This window comes from Ursus arctos, unplaced genomic scaffold (assembly GCF_023065955.2).
Source record: "Ursus arctos isolate Adak ecotype North America unplaced genomic scaffold, UrsArc2.0 scaffold_1, whole genome shotgun sequence".
In the NCBI taxonomy this organism is placed as follows: domain Eukaryota; kingdom Metazoa; phylum Chordata; class Mammalia; order Carnivora; family Ursidae; genus Ursus; species Ursus arctos.
In genome coordinates this window covers 57,423,846-57,442,069 of record NW_026622763.1, presented here as the reverse complement: position 1 = coordinate 57,442,069, position 18,224 = coordinate 57,423,846, and the positions used below count along the sequence as shown (strand labels likewise).

General features: G+C 37.9%; 1 protein-coding gene across 11 annotated transcripts in view; it reads left to right on the top strand.

Annotated features, from left to right (window-relative positions):
* The window catches only part of CCDC141 (coiled-coil domain containing 141), a 205,285-nt gene that overhangs the window by 109,372 nt on the left and 77,689 nt on the right, over window positions 1-18,224 (top strand). For 10 of the 11 annotated variants that reach the window (XM_048214373.2, XM_057316443.1, XM_026492424.4 and 7 more), the window contains 2 exons: window positions 1,152-1,346; window positions 14,225-14,397. In XM_048214373.2, coding sequence (XP_048070330.1) covers window positions 1,152-1,346; window positions 14,225-14,397 — 368 coding nt within the window. The remainder of the gene's footprint in view (window positions 1-1,151; window positions 1,347-14,224; window positions 14,398-18,224) is intronic. The other variant, XM_057316437.1, reaches the window with a different exon arrangement.

Below are 18,224 nucleotides of genomic sequence, written 5' to 3'. Positions count from 1 at the left end.
TTAGATTATTAAAGGAAAGAACTACATTTTATTCTTCCTTTGTATTCTACAAGCCATCTATCCTAGCATGGTGCTAGGTGCATAGCATTTAGTATGTCTGCTGAAATGAATGAATGGAAATAGTAGTGGTAAATTGCACTAAAATTATACTTATTTTGCACAGTATAATATAACAAATGTAACTTAATAACAGGACATTTTGCCCTGGGGAACAAGCCAGGATGGAGTCAGACTGTAATTTTTGAAATTTGGCGCTAAATTTCTGATGCTGTAACAAACAGCCTATGCGTACTGCTCAGTCTCAGCTGAGATGAGTACCAGAAAATCCACTCAAAAGACTGTCATGCTAGAGATAAGCATTATTTTATGAAGCTGAATCTGGCTTCAGTTCTTCTGCAAGAAATTTAAATTTCCTTTTCAATAAATTGTTAATATGTTCGGTTTACTGCAAATTTATTTTCGTTCTTCTCTACTTACTGTTTTTCTTCTTCATGTAACAGAAAGTAAAAAGCTACCTCTTTTCTTTTCCTGAAATGTTTATATACCACTAAGAATGAAGTATTGAGAGGAGAGACTCAGGTCAGGAAGTAGGGAATACTGCACAATAACAGCTATTAATTTTGTGGACACTAACAGATCTTAATTTCAGTTCTAAGTGTAGGCACATATGAAAACAACAGGCATAAAATATGAGATTTCCCTTCCTTTCTTGTACACATTTGCCCACCTTGGCAATGAGACTGAATTGTGGGAGATAGACTTCCTACATTTAAATGAATGAAAACAGGTCACAATAAGTAAGAGACTGAAAAACGCTGTTGACTATTTTGGGGATATGTTTTCAGACAGTATTAATGGAAGGGGAAGTGGCCTGTGTTTGGGGCAACAGGACACTCCATCAATCACACACCCCAACTGCCCTGACCTTTCCCGCTATCATCCCACTCCCTGTCTAGCCTCTTTCCCTTTGTCCTTCTCTTTTTTTATCTACATCTTGGTACTCAAACCTGGAATGTAGCATTTACTTCATCATGATTTGAAAATATAGTGACAGGTTTCTGATACATTCAACAGATCGAAATGTTCTGCGAGTCTTATCAGAGTTTACGAAGGGGAAGATGTGTAAAATAAACTGGAGTGATCTCTTGTAGGAATGGAATTCCGCCATTGAGAAGCTGAAGAGTGACGCACTTGGGATTCTGCTGTCCAAGGGCTACGTGGAGAAAGAGCATCTACAGCTCTCTAACCAGAAACTGCATCAGCTTCAAGGAGAATGCGGTCGGCTCATGGCAGAAAGGAAAACTTGGTTAAAAAAGGCAAATGGTTTTTTTAGCAGCGCTAATAAGGTCAGTGTGAGTTCACGTTGGTAATTTTAGGTAATCAGGGCAGACCAGTAAGAGACTCATTACTTCAGTAGGCTGGAGCATATCACAGAAGTCTAGATTCCACATGAAGTTTCAAAATTAATAGCAGCGAAAATGAGCTTTTAAAATGTATTCCTATCAGGGCCATTATTTGGTTCTCAAAACGAGGGGACGCTATGTTTTGACATGTTAAAAGAAATCCCCATGAAAGTTTCATCGAGTTTCATCGATCCGTTTGAGGGGGACACTTGTGCCAACACTGCAGTGTTTCTCATAGAGTAAGGGAATTATCATGAAATATATCAAGGTGAAAAAACACCTTGAAACTTTTACTGAAAAAAAAAGTTTCCCTTTGAAAACTTCTCTTTCATTTATCAGGTAAAGATACATGAATGTTGCAAGCCTTCTGCATGCAAACCATAAGGCTAGAAGCAGAGCCTCTTCCTGACTGGCCTGCCTTGATCTTGCTTTTCAAAGTCAGCCAAGGGGAAATCTTGCTTTGGACCATCTCCAGGTCTTCTGGAGTTGGAGAAGTGCTTGCTCAGCTTCTCCTGGTTGACTCATTTGGTTGTGGCAGGGGGTTCTTAGTGAGTGGTAATGTCTGCATGTTTACCTCAGTTGTATAACTGAAGCTGGTGATATTATGTGAAAATTTCTTCTACATTTTCCAAGCTCATATACACCTTCAACTGCCCAGTTGGAATTGTTTAATACCTTAAATATCACTGATGTTTTTGAAACTGGACAATGTGACAGGAAATGAGTGGGTAACTCCCAGAAGGCAGGTATATTGTGATTTAAAGTCATGATATCAACAATCTGAATACAACGTCCTGGTATATATTAAAATAGTTACTTTATTTTGACCTTCCTTACTTATAGGAAACTTGAAAAGGATGAATACTAGAATTCCAAAATAGAGGTGCCAGAATTACAGTAAAAAAAAAAAAGTGTTAAGGAAATATCGGGCAAATCATTTGTTTGGGGTTTCTTTGTTTTAAGAAAAGAGAGAGCGCATGTTACTGGAGCTGTTGAACTAAGTAAATGGTAGGGTGCTAGGTAAGTTCCTCTTCAACAGTCCTGTTTTCGACTAAGAGACTTTCTAACGTACAGTACACCCTCGTTCTACACAAGGAGTGGGTCATCTGTCAGTCAGTTAAAGCTGTTTCTAAGGAAGACCGTTATAGAACATGTTGCTGTAATAAAACAACACTTCCAGAATGAACCAACCCTATAGTTTCAGCTCTGCAGTGTTTCCCTCTCTCCTTAATTCTTACTCTCTTGCTCTTGCTTTCTCTGTTCTCATTATCTGGTAACTTCCCAGGGAGACTTTCTTCACATTATTTCTGGGCCTTGAGGGAAAAAGAATTACATCTCTTGTAATAGTAATAGTAAAAAAAAAAAAAAAAAAAAAGAAAGAAAGAAAAGAAAAGAAAAAAGAAACGGAGTGGTTACTTTCTCAAATTCATATAGTAATTCAGGTCGAATCCTAAGAAGTTATATTTCTTAACCCCCAAGACTTGACTTCTAGATTCCTTGTTTCATTATTTGAAATGCCATGGCATTTAAATTATAACTAGTTTCGTTGGGATTTATCCGTTCTATATTATCCACACTATAGCATTCTCTATAGCTAAGCGTCACTTAGAAAGGTTTAGAATTTGTTCTCCCTTTTCAAAGCATCAAGGAAGTAATTTTTAACTCCAAATTTAAGAATCAATGTGAGAAGGTGATAGATACTTTTACCTCAGCAAAAATAGAAGCCAGAGTGTAGAAAGTGGATCTTAAATCATGACTTTTGAAATGAAATATTTATCATATTATTAAGAAGCAATAAATTATGAAATAATGTAGTGGGTAAATCTATTTAAATTAAAGAAGGAAACTCTTTCTTAGACTTGTAAGTGGTATTTTTCTCTTTTATTTATATTGTGGATTCTGCATGTTTTTTAAAATTCTCACCATTTTGCCCGACTTTTGGCATAACACATATAAATAACCCTAGTTAAAATACAGAGCTGGATTTAAACATTAATATAATTTAAAAATCCCTTAAAATTTTTTTTTCTAGTCTGAAAATTCCACTTACACTAGGTAAGAGGTATTTTCGATTTTTATTATCTCTGAAGCACTGAATTTTCCTTTTAAAAATTCACTTTACTGGGGTGCCTGAGTGCTCAGTCAGTTAAGCGTCTGCCTTCAGCTCAGGTCATGATTCCAGGGTCCTGGGATCAAGTCCCACATCAGGCTCCTTGCTCAGTGGAGAGCCTGCTTCTCCCTCTCCCTCTCCCCCTTCCCACCCCTTGCTCTCTCTTTCTCTCTCTCTCTGTCTCAAATAAATTTTTAAAAAATTCACTTCACTGTACCTTGAGTGTACTGGATTTTTCTAATTGTGAGTATCCCTATCCCTAGATGAAGTCATGTTGTCAAGAACTATGAGGCATCTGAAATTTTACCCAAATTTCAAGCTAACATGCTAATTTACCAAAGTTTTGTGGATGTTCACAAAAGGCACGCGTGTGACTTCTGTGTCAGTTCTAAAAGACTTTATGACTCACAAAAACAAGAATCGAAATGTCAACATGTTGTATCAGTTTCCCAAGTCCCAATCCTGGGGGTTGGGGGGGGGGCAATGAAAATAGGCCCCGCTGGGTGACAGCATGTGCAGCAGGTGGTGTTCCAGGAGGGGAACCCTAAGCTTGGGGCATCTTCTGTTGGATCGCAAACAATAATCCAGCCTGCTCTTTGTCTCAGAAGGAGACATTTCCTCAGCCCTGAAGGTTGCTGGCTGCAAACCCAACACTGAGAAATGGCCCAGATAAAGAGAGGTCAGTGGTAGGCAGTCTTGACACACCAGTAATGATGGGCAGGAGCACTAGTGACTCTCCCAACGCATACAGCACCGTGAAAGAAAGAGGAAGTCAGTGCTTTGAAAAACGATATTTGCTTTGAAAACCAATTCCATTCTTGATAAGTGAGTTATTTGTTCAGCAAACAACCTCTTACTCTAAATTTGTTAAAGCTAGGTCAATATTCCCCTTCGATATTTGTGCCAAATACCAGCGTGAGAAAATGTGCTAGTATCATGAGTAATATATGAATGACTGAATGTGACAGCTGGAGTATTTGCTCAGTAAAAAGTGAAGTATATGATTTTAAAAATACACCTTTCACTTTTTTAAAATTTTGTTAAAATAAAAAGGATGTCATAATCTCATCTTCAGAATGGACTATTGTTAATGCTTCCATATCGCATATATTTCTTTTTTTAATCTGGATTTTTATCATATGTTGCTGGTGTTTTGTTGCAAGCATCTGGAAATTCTCCCTTTCCCCCCCTTTCCCTTCATCTTAATCATTCCCCTCTTTATCAATTTTAGATACGGATATTCTTATTTACTAGAAAAAAGTAATAATAATTTCTTTTAGTGAAGTCTCTAAGTAAGTAGTGTGGTGAATAACTACCCTTCTTTAAGGATTCATTTCTTGAGTATATTTTTCCTGAAGAATTTCTGTGTGTCAGATACTGTTGTAAATTTCGGGGATACAGCAGAGAACAAAACATACCAAAAAAAGCTAGAATATATTTTCAATTGGTGAAATTCAATAAAATATAATTATCACCTAATTATCCACATTGACAAGACTGCCCCACTGCCTTTGCTCTGTGGATTCAGGAGTGAAATTGATTACCTTTTAATCCTGCTTGGGGTTGATGATTACCCAAGGCTCAAGAGTCTTTTCTTATAGTGTCTAGAGCTTTGGCTTGAGGTCTGGCAGTTTGTACCTGGAGTGAACAGTAGGTGGCGATGTTAGCACACAGGACCTCAGAATGTTGCTACCGACGGGGTCACAAACCAGCCACTGGATTCAAGTGGAGATTGAGCCATTAACTTAAGAACCTGAGATCCTTCTTTTCCATTTTAGAGTTATCTACTGTGTTGGCGAGGTTACTGCTAAATCACTTAGCAACAAATATAAGAAGGGTTGATTGTCAATGTGGGATGATAGCTGATAGAAGAAGAGTTTCTCTAATTACCAGATGTTGCTAAAAGTTATTAGGACATGGAATGAAATATGAACATAGCACCTATTATAGTAACTCATCTGGATCCCCCCAAATTTTCATCTTTCTTTATTATAGATAATCTTATTTATTATATTTCTAGCAAGTTCACAAAAAAGGAGTTGGGTAAGATGTGTCGATCACCCAAAAAGTATTTATCATTGTTTAGAGAATGTGATTCGAACCAAACAGATAAATATATATGTTTCAAGGGCAGAACAATGTGAGCCTATATTTATATGACCGCAATGATTGAACCTGACGCTGTAACACATGGCTGATTGGTCATAAAGTTTCATATCCCATGCTTCCCGTTCTCAGGCACATGATTTCTTTGGGGAAAGCAAGCTGTGAAGACTGAGGACAAATCTACATGGTGTGGTTTTTGGGTGGTCAACCTAAAAGCAAAGGTAGAGCAAAATCTGGGGCAGCTAGAGCAACACACCAAAAGCAGTTTGAAATGTAATGATTGTCATAGCTTCTCCTGCTTCTGCCATCACTGCTGAAAGTGTCATGTCTTCTAAAAATATACTGTTGCTTTTTCAAGATATTTACAGCAATGCAAACCAGTTATGCCTACAGCAACATAATTGTTTCAGATAAAAACAAAATAATTAAGGATGGAGTTCAGTACTTTTTTTATTTATATATAATCTATTCTTGCATTTTCAAAATAGATACATTTTAACCCAGATGTGGAAAACAATTAAGTAGAAGTTGTTGTACAGATTGAAGAATGTCCAAGTAGAGGACCTAATAAATATTATCCAAGGGAATTTGTTAAGATGATATAAATGAATTCATGAAATTAAGCTGTCAGTGGACATCACTTTCTTTGATATTTCCAGTTCCGTAATTCTTAGGCAGCCTGTCTCAGATTTTTCTTTTCTAGAACAACTTCCCTTTCTCTTATAAAGAACTAAAGCATCTTTTTTTTAAAAAACTCCCTCCATTCTTCTACATTTCCATTTGACTAATGTGCTGTATACCTGATGTTTTCATGTATCATATATGTACTTTAGCTAAAGCAATTAAAGATACAATCCTTGCCTTCAAGACTCTCTCAGTCTAGTGTGGAGGAGAGGCAAGGAACAGAAGTTCTGTGTGCTTTGGGAAAAGCCCAGAACTTTTGGAGTGAACGTAGAGCATTAGGGAACACAGAGGAGAGGACCAGGAAAAAAGTCAAGGAAGACTTCTCTAGAGGAGATGCACATTGAGCTAAATATGAAAAGCTGGGGCAAGAAGGAGTTGGGGGTGGACTGAGTGGTTCAGAGTAGTGCCTTGTTTGGGGAGCCTAAGGTAATTCATTTTGTCAAGAATGTAGAGTGGAAGCCCAGAATGATGACAGACAAGTGATAGGAGAAGTCAGGAGATCAGGAAGATCTTGAATAGCATGCTAAGAAGTTTCTATGTTGGGGCGCCTGGGTGGCTCAGTTAGTTAAGTGTCCAACTCTTGATTTCAGCTCAGGTCATGATCTCATGGTCTTGAGATCGAGCCCTGAGTCAGGCTCTGCACTTAGTGCAGAGTCTGCTTGGGATTCTCTCTCTCCTCTCTCTCTGTCCCTTCCCCTGCTTATGCTCGCTCTCTCTCTCTCTCTCTCTCTCTCAAATAAATAAATACATACATACATAAAATGTTTTCCTTAAAAGGAGAAGTTTCTTAGGCTGAACATATCCTTAATATGAAGAGATATTAAGGACTTAAATCATGATGAGGCAAACCTCGTGATATAGAAGAAAATGGTGTTTTAATTTACTCTCTTCCTGTATTCCCTCTGAGAGAATGGTTTAGACACCTTTGGTTTTAGAACTCAAGGATAGGCTATTTATTTTTATTTATTTTTAATTTTTTTTATTATGTTCAGTTAGCCATTGTATAGTACATCATTATTTTTTGATGTAGTGTTCAATGATTAGTTGCATATAACACACAGTGCTCATCACAACACGCGCCCTCCTTAATACCCATCACCCGGCTACCCCATCCCCCTACCCTCTTCCCCTCTGAAACCCTCAGATCGTTTCCTGGAGTCCATTGTCTCTCATGGTTCATCTGCCTCTCTGATTTCTCCCCCTTCAGTTTTCCCTCCTGTCCCCTACGTTCCTCTGAGCTATTCCTTATGTTCCATGTATGAGTAAAACCATATGATAATTGTCTTTCTCTGTTTGATTTATTTCACTTAGCATAATCCCCTCCAGTTCCATTGATGTTGATGCAAATAGTGGGTATTCATCCTTTCTGATGGCTGAGTAATATTCCATTGTATATATGAACCACATATTCTTTATCCATTCATTTGCTGAAGGGCATCTTGCCTCCTTCCACAGTTTGGCTATTGTGGACATTGCTACTATAAACACTGGGATACATGCGCCCCTTCTTTTCACTACATCTGTATCTTTGGGGTAAATACCTAGTCATGCAATTGTTGGGTCATAGGGTAGCTCTATTTTTAACAAAGGATAAGCTATTTAAATCACAGCAAATATTCGATAAATATGACTAAACTATGGCCATAAAATTATTTATGTATATATAATAGAAAACTTACCAAAAACAAGAAATACCTTAAACATCTTACATTTATCACAAGAGCCCACAACGCAGCCCATATTTAATTAGTCTTATAATAAAGACACTCAGTTTTATTGTCACTCATGAGTATCCTTCTCTATAAAGCTATCAAGGGACTTCTAAGTGAGTTATGAGTGTATTTATTGGTTTCCCTTCCACGTAAAATATTAAACTCTTGCATCTCTCCATTGGCATTAAATACATTCTTCTTTGTATCATAGACATTTCTGGGTAGATTTCTTTTCCTTTGCCAAATTAAAATTCCTTGAGAGCAAGAAACATGTCTATTTTACTTTGCATTCACCAGAACAGAACACCTAGAACAGTGCCTTTCAGGTAGTAGATGCTCGATACTTATTTGAATGATTGAAAGCAGTGAAATATTAGAAATTGTGGGGTTTCAAGTCCAACTACATTACATTTTCATAAGAGATTACATTGATCCAAGGTCATTGGTATGAGATCATTTTGGAAGAGGAGAGCTTAATTACTTTAATACACGAGGAACACAAATTTCAACTCAATCTCTGTGTCACAGCGGAGAAGGGCAGTAATGCTATATGAAGAGATTTGCCATCACCCATACCACCTCCTCCAAGAAGTCTCCAGGCAGCATTAATTGCTTATTTTTCATTATTCATAGTATTTCTCTTTGCTCCCTAGAGAGAGGTTGTGTCTTAGACATCTTTGCATGCCACCTAATGTTCAGCAAATTTTGCTGAATGAACGAATAAATGACTGGCCATGTGACAAGTCAATTTACAGTTTGAGCCTGGGTGTTCTCTTTTCTAAAGTAGGTCTAACAATCCTTATCTACTTCAGGGAATACCATTCAGTAATAAAAGTTCCTGCAAGTGGCGATAAATATACAAAATCTTTTCAGGATAGAGTGGAGTATAAATAAATAAATGGAATTGTGGAGTATTGAGTAAAATTTAAAAATGTTTGTTAGGATGACACTTTTCTAAAATAATATAGTAGACTTTGGAGCCAGGCTGCTGAGGTATGAATCTGTTCTTAGACATTTATTAGCTCTGTGACCTTAGGCACTTACTTAACTTCCCTGTGCATCCAGCTTTTTTTATCTGAAAAATAGAAATAATAATTGTGTGCACCTCACAGAGTCATTGAGCTATCTAAATGAGTTAATACAGGACTAGTGCGTAGAAGGGCTAAGCATTCGCTACGTTCCAGCCATTATTTTGTCATTATATATGCATTTAATACTGTACTAGCCACTCTAACGTGACTTAAATGCTTTGTTCATTTTCCTATCCCCAGCATGTACCAGAATACATGCTCCATAGAGTTAAATAAATGTTTGTTGAACAAATGAACGAAAATAGATGCTTCACACATTGTAAAGGGACATCTTCCCTTGGGAAATGTTAATATTCCCAAGATCATCCTAAAACTATTAAGGTCAATTTAGATAAAAGAAACCAGAAAGTATAAACAATGACTAGCTGGCTAGCGTTCTACTTATGGGTCTAGTTTACCCATTTCAAAGATGGGCTTATCTCAGGAAAAAGTAAGAGTTTGTCAATACATACACTTCCTCCATTCCGTGTTGATACATGCCATTTTCAATCCAAAACTCCTTTTCCAATGTTTTTTCAGCTTTTCAGATTGTGAGGCCAAAACCAGTTTTAGGAAGTTATGATTTTACATATCTCTCATTAACACCACAAAGCCACCTTCTAACACTAGTAACGCGGAGGGAGTTCTGGGGCCCAGCAGCGACAACCTTGGAGAGGCATGGAATGAGCGGGAGCACCAGCAGGGAGCAGCAAATACTGGGAGCTGAAAATCACATCACCCTTTGGCTTCTGCCCTTCTGGTATTTGAAAGCCTGGGCAGATTGGGCAGGACCTGAATCAAGTATCAGCTTGCCAAACGGGGAGCCACAAGAAGTTATCTCAGATGGTGCTTAGGAAAGGAAATGGAAGCTTTGAGTCTTGATGTAAACTGAACCCAGAGGAAATCTCTGCAGACAGTGGGATTCGGTACTCTAATGAAAAGCTGAGTTTTGTGTCCTCCGTAGTGATAAATGTTCCAACCAAACTCATTCTCCAGCCTTGGAACTCATGAAAGGAAAATTTCAAAGTTCTGCTGTGTTCAAGGTTTTTTTTTGTTTTGTTTTAATGTTGATTCTCTTCCAATAAGTTAGTCTAGGAGCAAACAATACTACTTATTAAGCATCTTTGTGATACAGAGTGATATAATTATCCTGGATGACTCATGGTTCTTCCTTAACTTATTAATCTCATAGATATTTTAAAGAGAGTAAAATGTGCCATGTCCTGATACCATCTCTATTTGGTTTGGTCCAGACTGTTTTGGATCTTAACAATGGAAAAAAAGAAAAGATCTTTATTAGCATCTTAAAAAAAAAAAAAACCCAAGCAACTCCTTAGGCAAAAGAGCTGATTGGTCTCCTCATCTGCCTAAGAACTGGGTGGTACAATATAAAATTGTCAAGAAGGGCTGGAACTGAGAGGGAGAAAATATCCTTGTGCTTATATTCTTTTTGCCTCTAGTCGTAAAACCTGTATTTGACCAGCTTTGAAGAAAAAGAGGGATGTGAAGAGAAAACTAATGAGGAAATATTAATTCCAAGGGAGTTTATATGGGGGTCATAGTGTCATTGCCAAAAATAACCTGTTCTATACCATATGTGAGACAAAGAGATTCTTTCCAGGCTGGATCTGGTATATCAGGTTCCTTATAGTTATGGTAAATAGAAAAGCTTTCAGTTCTGTTCTGGGGATAGATTAAGTGAGAGCAATGAAATTTAGATCATTCTGGAATTGTTATGTTGATTCCTCATCAAATTCTGCATGGGGATAAGAGAAAGGAGTTTTGCATAGGATTCTGACAATCACAGACAGTATAATCTTTTTGAAAGGGACTCCTCTTAAATCATTAAAATCATTAATTTAACATTTCTGTGGGTTTAGATTATTCCCATTAGGGTCAGGTTAGGATTAAGGATAAAGAATAAGCTCTCTTACAGTATCCAGCTCATCTTATTTGCAAATGAATTTGTTGAGCTAATGACGGAACGCAACCACTCACCTCTTTTCTTCTGCCATAATTCTGTCAAGTGTGATACATAGAGCAATTCATAAGTCAATGCTTTCCTAACACTTTGATCTTTCTGAGAAAAAACTCTAGAAGAAAATTTGGCTATTTTGATTCTAAGTAATGGGTTACCTTGGTCCTTGATATACCACCTCCTTCTAGTGACTGTTTAGCCCTTTGATTTATTCCCACATTATTGATATATAATACTTTTATGATAACATTGAGGAAGGGGGTAGAGTCACCTCACACATGCATTTAACGTACGTGCAGCTTTAGAATCTAACTCCTATGAAGAAGAGACCAATGCCCAAGGATATGAGAGTAGCAGCTGTTCCCTGGGGCCACAGAAGGAAAGACCCAAGCAGGGTGAATGACAGGCAGCAGGTGGTCCTGCTCTTCTCAGGGACTTTTTAAAGATGTGTCCCATCAAGATTTAGAGTAATTATGGGAAAATATTTTCTAAATGCTTACTCCATGTACATCCTCACGACCTAACTTTCATATATTTAAGGTTATAGTGGCTTAATACTAAAACAGAGTGGAGTCAAGAGAAAAGAAGAAAAAGCACTTTGGAATTTATTCTTTCCCCCATTCACATGAGGAATTGGGAGAATTATCTTAAAGGAAGAAAGAAGCAAATGCCCTGACATCTACATATATACACTTTCTCTTTATTTCTTCCTTTGGTCGAGCTCGGTGGCTCCAGTCCTCAAGGTGAATATGTGTTACTATAAGCAATAGTTCACACCCACTAAATTTTAAGCAGGATTTAAAGGAGTTCATGATAATTTTGACTACACCAGATTTTTGTTTTCGGGGCTAACTTTAAAACTAAACTTTGATTAACATGAGACTCCATTCAAAAGAAGCAATAAAAATTTAAAATATAAAACAAAATTCCAGGAACAGTGGCTATTGCCAAGAGGTATTTCAATGTGTCACGGAAAGATTGAGAAAGTAATTCAAATAATCTTTTCTAACATCAACACCTTGACACATTTGGCTCTATTGCCAACTGCAGAAAAAAAGAGGGAGATCAGATAAGGAAGAGTCTTCAGGTTCAAAGTTTCTTTAATTAAACTATCTTCCTTTTCCAGTCCTATACAGCGTAAGAGAAATCACTCAACTTTTCTCCATATCTTTTCTCACCTATAAGAAGGAAAGGTAGACACTTAATTATAAAAAGTTAAGTTTCAAAATCTCACTTTTTCCGCCTAAGATGAATGGGCTTCTTGAAAATGCCCCTTCCTTCTTAAGCTTCCCCTGGTAATCTTTTGCCGCATGGTTCCATGGGCCAGGGTTTAAAAGCAGGGGCCTGAGGGCCAGGCAAATTGAGGATAGAGACCAAATCTGCCACTTAGTAGAAGTATCATTTTATGCAATTTATTTAATCTCTCTGAGACTCAGTTTCCCCTGTCATCCAATGGAGATCATTTCTCACTTCCATCTAGAGCCGTTCAGGACAATGTGCCTGAATCTCAGCAGACATTCAAAAATGTTTTTGGCTGAATGAAAGGTAAACATGAAACACAGAGTATAGAAGGAGCACAAGTCAGTTCTCATTAAACTGGAGTTGATATTATTACTTCCTATTATCTAAATAAAGGGGAATGATTTTGTGTTAAACCTTTTAAGTGATCAGAAAGAACAGATTCAGGAGACGTGAGGAAATTGATGGGACTACAGAATATCAACATATAAGTAATGGGACAGTGTTGGAGAGATTTCATTTGTAAATTCAAGTTTTATCCAGTTCTGATTCTGACATTAAAACTCACTCCCTTAGATGGCAGCCAGGTGCAGCTGTGTTTCACACAGATCCATGGCTGTCGCCTCTACCTTTGGCTTAAGCTGTGTTCCCTCAGCATTAACTCAGCCTTGCTCCTCTGGTCCCTCTTCGGGTCTCAGTGGAAACTAGACCCACAAGGCTGTCCACTTTCATTTCTTATGAGTCTTCTGTGGACTCTTCCTACTGCACCTGGTGGGCTCCTACCAAGCTCACTGGCTTCCAACTCACCAGTCCAGGAAGGCTAGCTTTCAAGGCGCCTGTTGACTGTGGCACCATCAGGTTTACTGGGATAGGAGTGTTCTCCAGACTTGTACGGAGCATCCCATTCAGTGGCTTCTTCCAGGAGTGCCAAAGGGCAACACGGCAAGAGCTCTCTTGCCATGCAGCTTTTCTTCAACTTACCTAATTCGGCTCCTGCTCTTCAGGCCCAAAGTCTGAAATGTGCTCTCAGGACACCTATGAAGACCATTGCACTTTGCTCTCCTTCTGTTTTCCTCATATTACCATGGCCCTCTTTTACTGCTTTCATATCATATACTCCTCCATCTTAATGCCAACTAAGACTTAATGGACAAAAGGACAGCTTCTCTCTACTCTCTGTTAACTCCATAAACTTGATCCTCCACAGTTGGCTGTTGATCTGCTAAACAAAGGAAGAAAATAAAGGAATTAAAAAAAAAAAACCAAAAACTTCTCTTAAGACAATATCTCAGTTTGCAAAGCAATGTTTTTTCTGCATAATCCTGTTTTGTGTGTCAGAAGCTAAATATTACCTTGGTCTTAGTCTTTGCACAGCTTCAGACCAAATTATAATCTTTGTAGACAGATAGATGTCTTGGATACAGCAGGGAGAAGGTCTTATATTTGGAAAGACAAGGGGTAATTCTTGAATATTTCTCTATAATGATTCCAGTTCAAAGTGCAATTTGCTAGGCAATTTCCTTTTCAGAGCATCACAGAGACGTTCAGGTTGTGAAAGTCTGCATAATATTTTTAAAATATCTCATCCATTATTTGTATATAGTACAAAATGTGCAAAAAGTAAGCCTGGCTCTCCAAATTCTATACAGTTATAACTGTGTTGTATAGGTACATTCTCAATGTAAACTCTTTTGCTAATTTTATGATGTTGACATTTATCTATGTTGAGCTAAGCTATGATCAGTTTCCCTAAATGAAGCCTTAAAACTACACAGCTGTTTTCTCAGACTAAGATTGTTGGTTTTGGTTATGATCAAACTAATAAATTGAATAGACTGGTTTAATCTCTAGTATTTCATGTACACATCAATGTAGATTTTAAACTAGAAAAGCAGAAAATGAAAGTATGTTTTCTTTGGCAGGCATTTGATGTACTTGGGAGAGTTGAAGCTTACCTTAAGCTCCTTAAATCAGAGGGTTTAAGTCTGCCTGTCTTGGCAGCAAGGCATGAGGAATTACACAGAGAAATTAAAGACTGCACAGCTGATGCTTTGCAAAAGGGACAAGCCTTAATCAGCCAAGTAGACTCCTGTAGGTAAGTCTATTTCTTCCTCAGTGTAACAAGCTTTTCACAGTTTCCAGAACTCTTAAAAAAAAATAAGTTGCACGATTTTTTTTTTCTGCTTCTGATGTTTTGCTGCATTATGACATGGCTTAAAAGGATCTATTGAATTTTGGTCACCAAGTGATTCTGAATACAGCATTGCTCATCCAGAAGTGAGTCCATATTCTGAGCCTGAGGACCTGAAGATGTGAAAGCTTTTTTTTTTTTTTTCCCTATGAGTTTCTGAGAAGGGGAGAAAGAAAGGACAAAAGAAAAAACAGAGCTTAATTCTCAATGTTTTTCATAGCCCAGCACCTCTGTGGGGTTTCTTTCTCCCTTTTAAATCATGAACGTTGAATCTGTCATGTTCCTTTTTTCTTTTCTGGAAAAAAAATTGAGTACCTGAATTCCCTTTCATTTATGACCTTGGTGGTTCACCAAGCAGAACCCTAAATAAAAGGTGACATTATTAATAATAACAATAGCTCACTTTTCTGAAAATTGAGAGTCCGCCATGTGCCAGGCTCTGTGCCAAGAGGCTTAGAAACACTCTGTCATTAATCCTCACAGCAGCTCTACAAGACACACAAGGGTAGACTCCCTGATCCATGGGGTGTATGTCCCCCCAGCAGATGCCTGAAACTACGGAGAATACCAAACTATATATATATATATATATATATATATATATATATATACACACACACACATATATATATATGTCTTTTCCTATACATACATACCTGTGATAAAATTTAATTTATAAATTAGGCATAGTAAGAGATTAACAGTGATCACTAATAATTAAATGGAACAATTGTAACAATATACTGTAATGAAAGTTACGTGAATGTGATTTCTCTTTCTCAAAATTTCTTATTATAGTGTATTCACCTTTCTTGATGTGATGAAGTGAGATGATAAATGTCTGCATGATGAGATGCGGTGGTGCATGCTGTAGGCATTGTGACGTAGTGTTAGGCTGCTACTGACCTTCTGATGATATGTCAGAAGGAGAGTCATCTTCCAGACCATGGTTGATCACGGGTAACCAAAACCACAGAAAACAAATCTGCAGATAAGGAAGGGACCATTGAACTATTAATGTTCTCTTTCTATAAATAACTGAGACACAAAGAGGCTAAGTAACTTGCAAGAAGTCACACAGCCAGTTAGTGGCAGAGTTGGAATTTGAAACCAAGTGCATGGGCCCTAGACCCCCTCCTCTTAACCAGCTTGCTAGGGCAGGTTGTTTTTATGAGCACATTTGGTGAGTGTATCAGGAGTGGGTTTAGATCTGGATGGAAATGAGAAAGAAAGACCTTGAGAAACACAAAGAGGATGCAATGGGAACAAATGAGAAAGAAAAGAATTGGAAGAGAAAAGTTAGATGCTGGGGCAGATGGTAGACCGTATATTATCTAGGAAGAAATGAAGGCAGGCCTTACATTTTAACAGAAGGAGACAAAAAGATTTGTGCAAATGAGATAAACCCAGTTGTTGTTCTTTTATATCAACAATCTTCTTGAAACTCAAAGACATTAAATTTGAATAATGATTAAATAGGTCAAATATGATAAAAATTACTTTATTTCTCTTCATTTATTTATTTTACTTTTTTTAAAATATTTTTTTATTATATTATGTTAGTCACCATACAGTACATCCCTGGTTTTTGATGTAAAGTTCGATGATTCATTAGTTGCGTATAACACGCAGTTCACCATGCAATACGTGCCCTCCCCATATTTTACTTTTTTAAAAAGACGATTTCTCTTTAAATCTTCATTCTACTCTGTTTTAGATGTGTTAAAAAGTGTTGATTTGGTAAGTTTGGGTTTAGGGAATTTTCTTTTCGGAAGACAGTCTGAATCTGGTCAGAGATATTTAGCCAGGGGCTTGTGATGGTTGCTATGGGACTATGTAAAGCCAAGATCAGAAATAATCCAGGGTCTTCCAACAGGAGCCAAACAGCTGAAGCTATGAGAAGAGCAAATGATTCTCCCCTTTTGAAAACTAACAACTGTAGCTACTAAGTGTCTTCACTTTCACTCCAAGCCATATATCAGGTGATGGTGTGTTGGCTCTGCTCCAGGAGCCACAGAACACCCATGTCTGGCCCCAAAGTGTGGGCACACTCCTTTCTCTTCTCCCCTGCTTAAAGGTCCAGTCTTCCAGAATGTGTATGTGTCTTGCACCATGCAGAAACTATCCTGTGAGCTGCCTGGACTCAGGGTACATGTCAGACACTGATCTGAGTCATGTGATGATTGGATTAAGTTGGTGAGGTCTCCAGTTGGAATTTGGGGAATGGTCCCATGTCAGTTTTGCAAGTGAGTCTCAAAGCACAGATACTCTGTTTAGGCTACTCTTTACTTGTGGTGCTTTCCCTGGCCTTGGGCAGTTTCCTTTCATGCATGGGTAGATGAGGCGGCAGCCCAAGACCCTTCCCTAGATCTTTGGAAGTCTGTCTCTGGTACACTGCCCCAGAAATTCCAGGTGCCTCAGCCTCCCAAAGCCTGAGCCCTGTCTCCTCAACTTAGCAAGACCTCGGGGCTCTCTTTGGGTTCCACCTCCCTGAGCTTTGGTCTAGAAATTGCCTCTCAGGTGGTAAGCTGATGTAATCATAAGACATATCTCAATCACTTCCCTTCTCTCAGGCATCACTGTCCTGGGCTACCTATTGTTCAGTGTCTGAGAACTATTGTTTCATATACTTTGTCTATTCTTCTAGTTGTTTCAGGCATGAGGGTAAATCTAGTCCCTGCTTCTGGCCAGAAACTGAAGCTCCCTATTCAGTGTTGATGCTTAGCTCCTGGAGTTGGAAAGCTGGTCACAATTTATTACCCTTAAGCTTTATGCTGTTTGCCCTAATTGGTAATGTTTCATCTTCAGTACTTAAATATAAGAGGAGAAGTGCTTATATTTTATATTTTATCTCAAATTCTGTTTTCAGGGCTTTAGTAATTGCTCTTGGCTACCTACTTTGTCATGGTCGACATGTTTATTTACTGAGCTAGTCTCATTCTTTGTGCCTCCTTTCCAATCTTAATTTATACATGTATAATATAATATAATCATGTTATATGTATATATTATATAATCATATATATATGTTATTTTTTGAAGGGGCATCTACAGTTCTTTTCTTCAGACTGCAGACTGAGTCTTAGTAGAAGAAGCAATAGTTAGGGACCGTTTCAAGAAACCTGAATTAAAATTGTCAGGTAACTAGATTAAAAAATAATTATTAGTATCAGTATGGTTTCTGTCAATATCCTAGATACACAAGCTTTCATAGTAGTTCCAAGGTGTTTGGTTGCCCCGAGATTTCACAATATTTTGCAAAGCAATACTATTTTTCCATTTTGTAGGAGGAACTGAAGGTAAAGTGAAATTGTTACCTGGCAAGGGACATTTTTGATTCAGAAGGTAGACGTAGAATAGAAATCCATTAAAAACTGAACTGAAATGCATTAGAAGCTTGGTGGCAAACTAAAGCCACACATGGCTACGGACCTCAATCCCATGCGTTACATTTGAAACTTGCTTCCTTTCCTCATCTAATGATTCATTTGTTCAACGGTGTGGGTCACCATCATAGGAAGGAAGCAGAACCTAAGAAGGAGATTTCAGGTTGCTGACACTGGAGTGAAGGTGGAATTTAGAACATTGGCAATGGGAGTAAACATACTGCCAATTTCAGCAGAGAAAAGTACATGTCCCTGAACATTGCAATGGCGTCCTGGACTTCTGAACGTCAGCCACACTACGAGGACACAAATGACTAAGGTCCCATAATCAGACATTTGAAAACA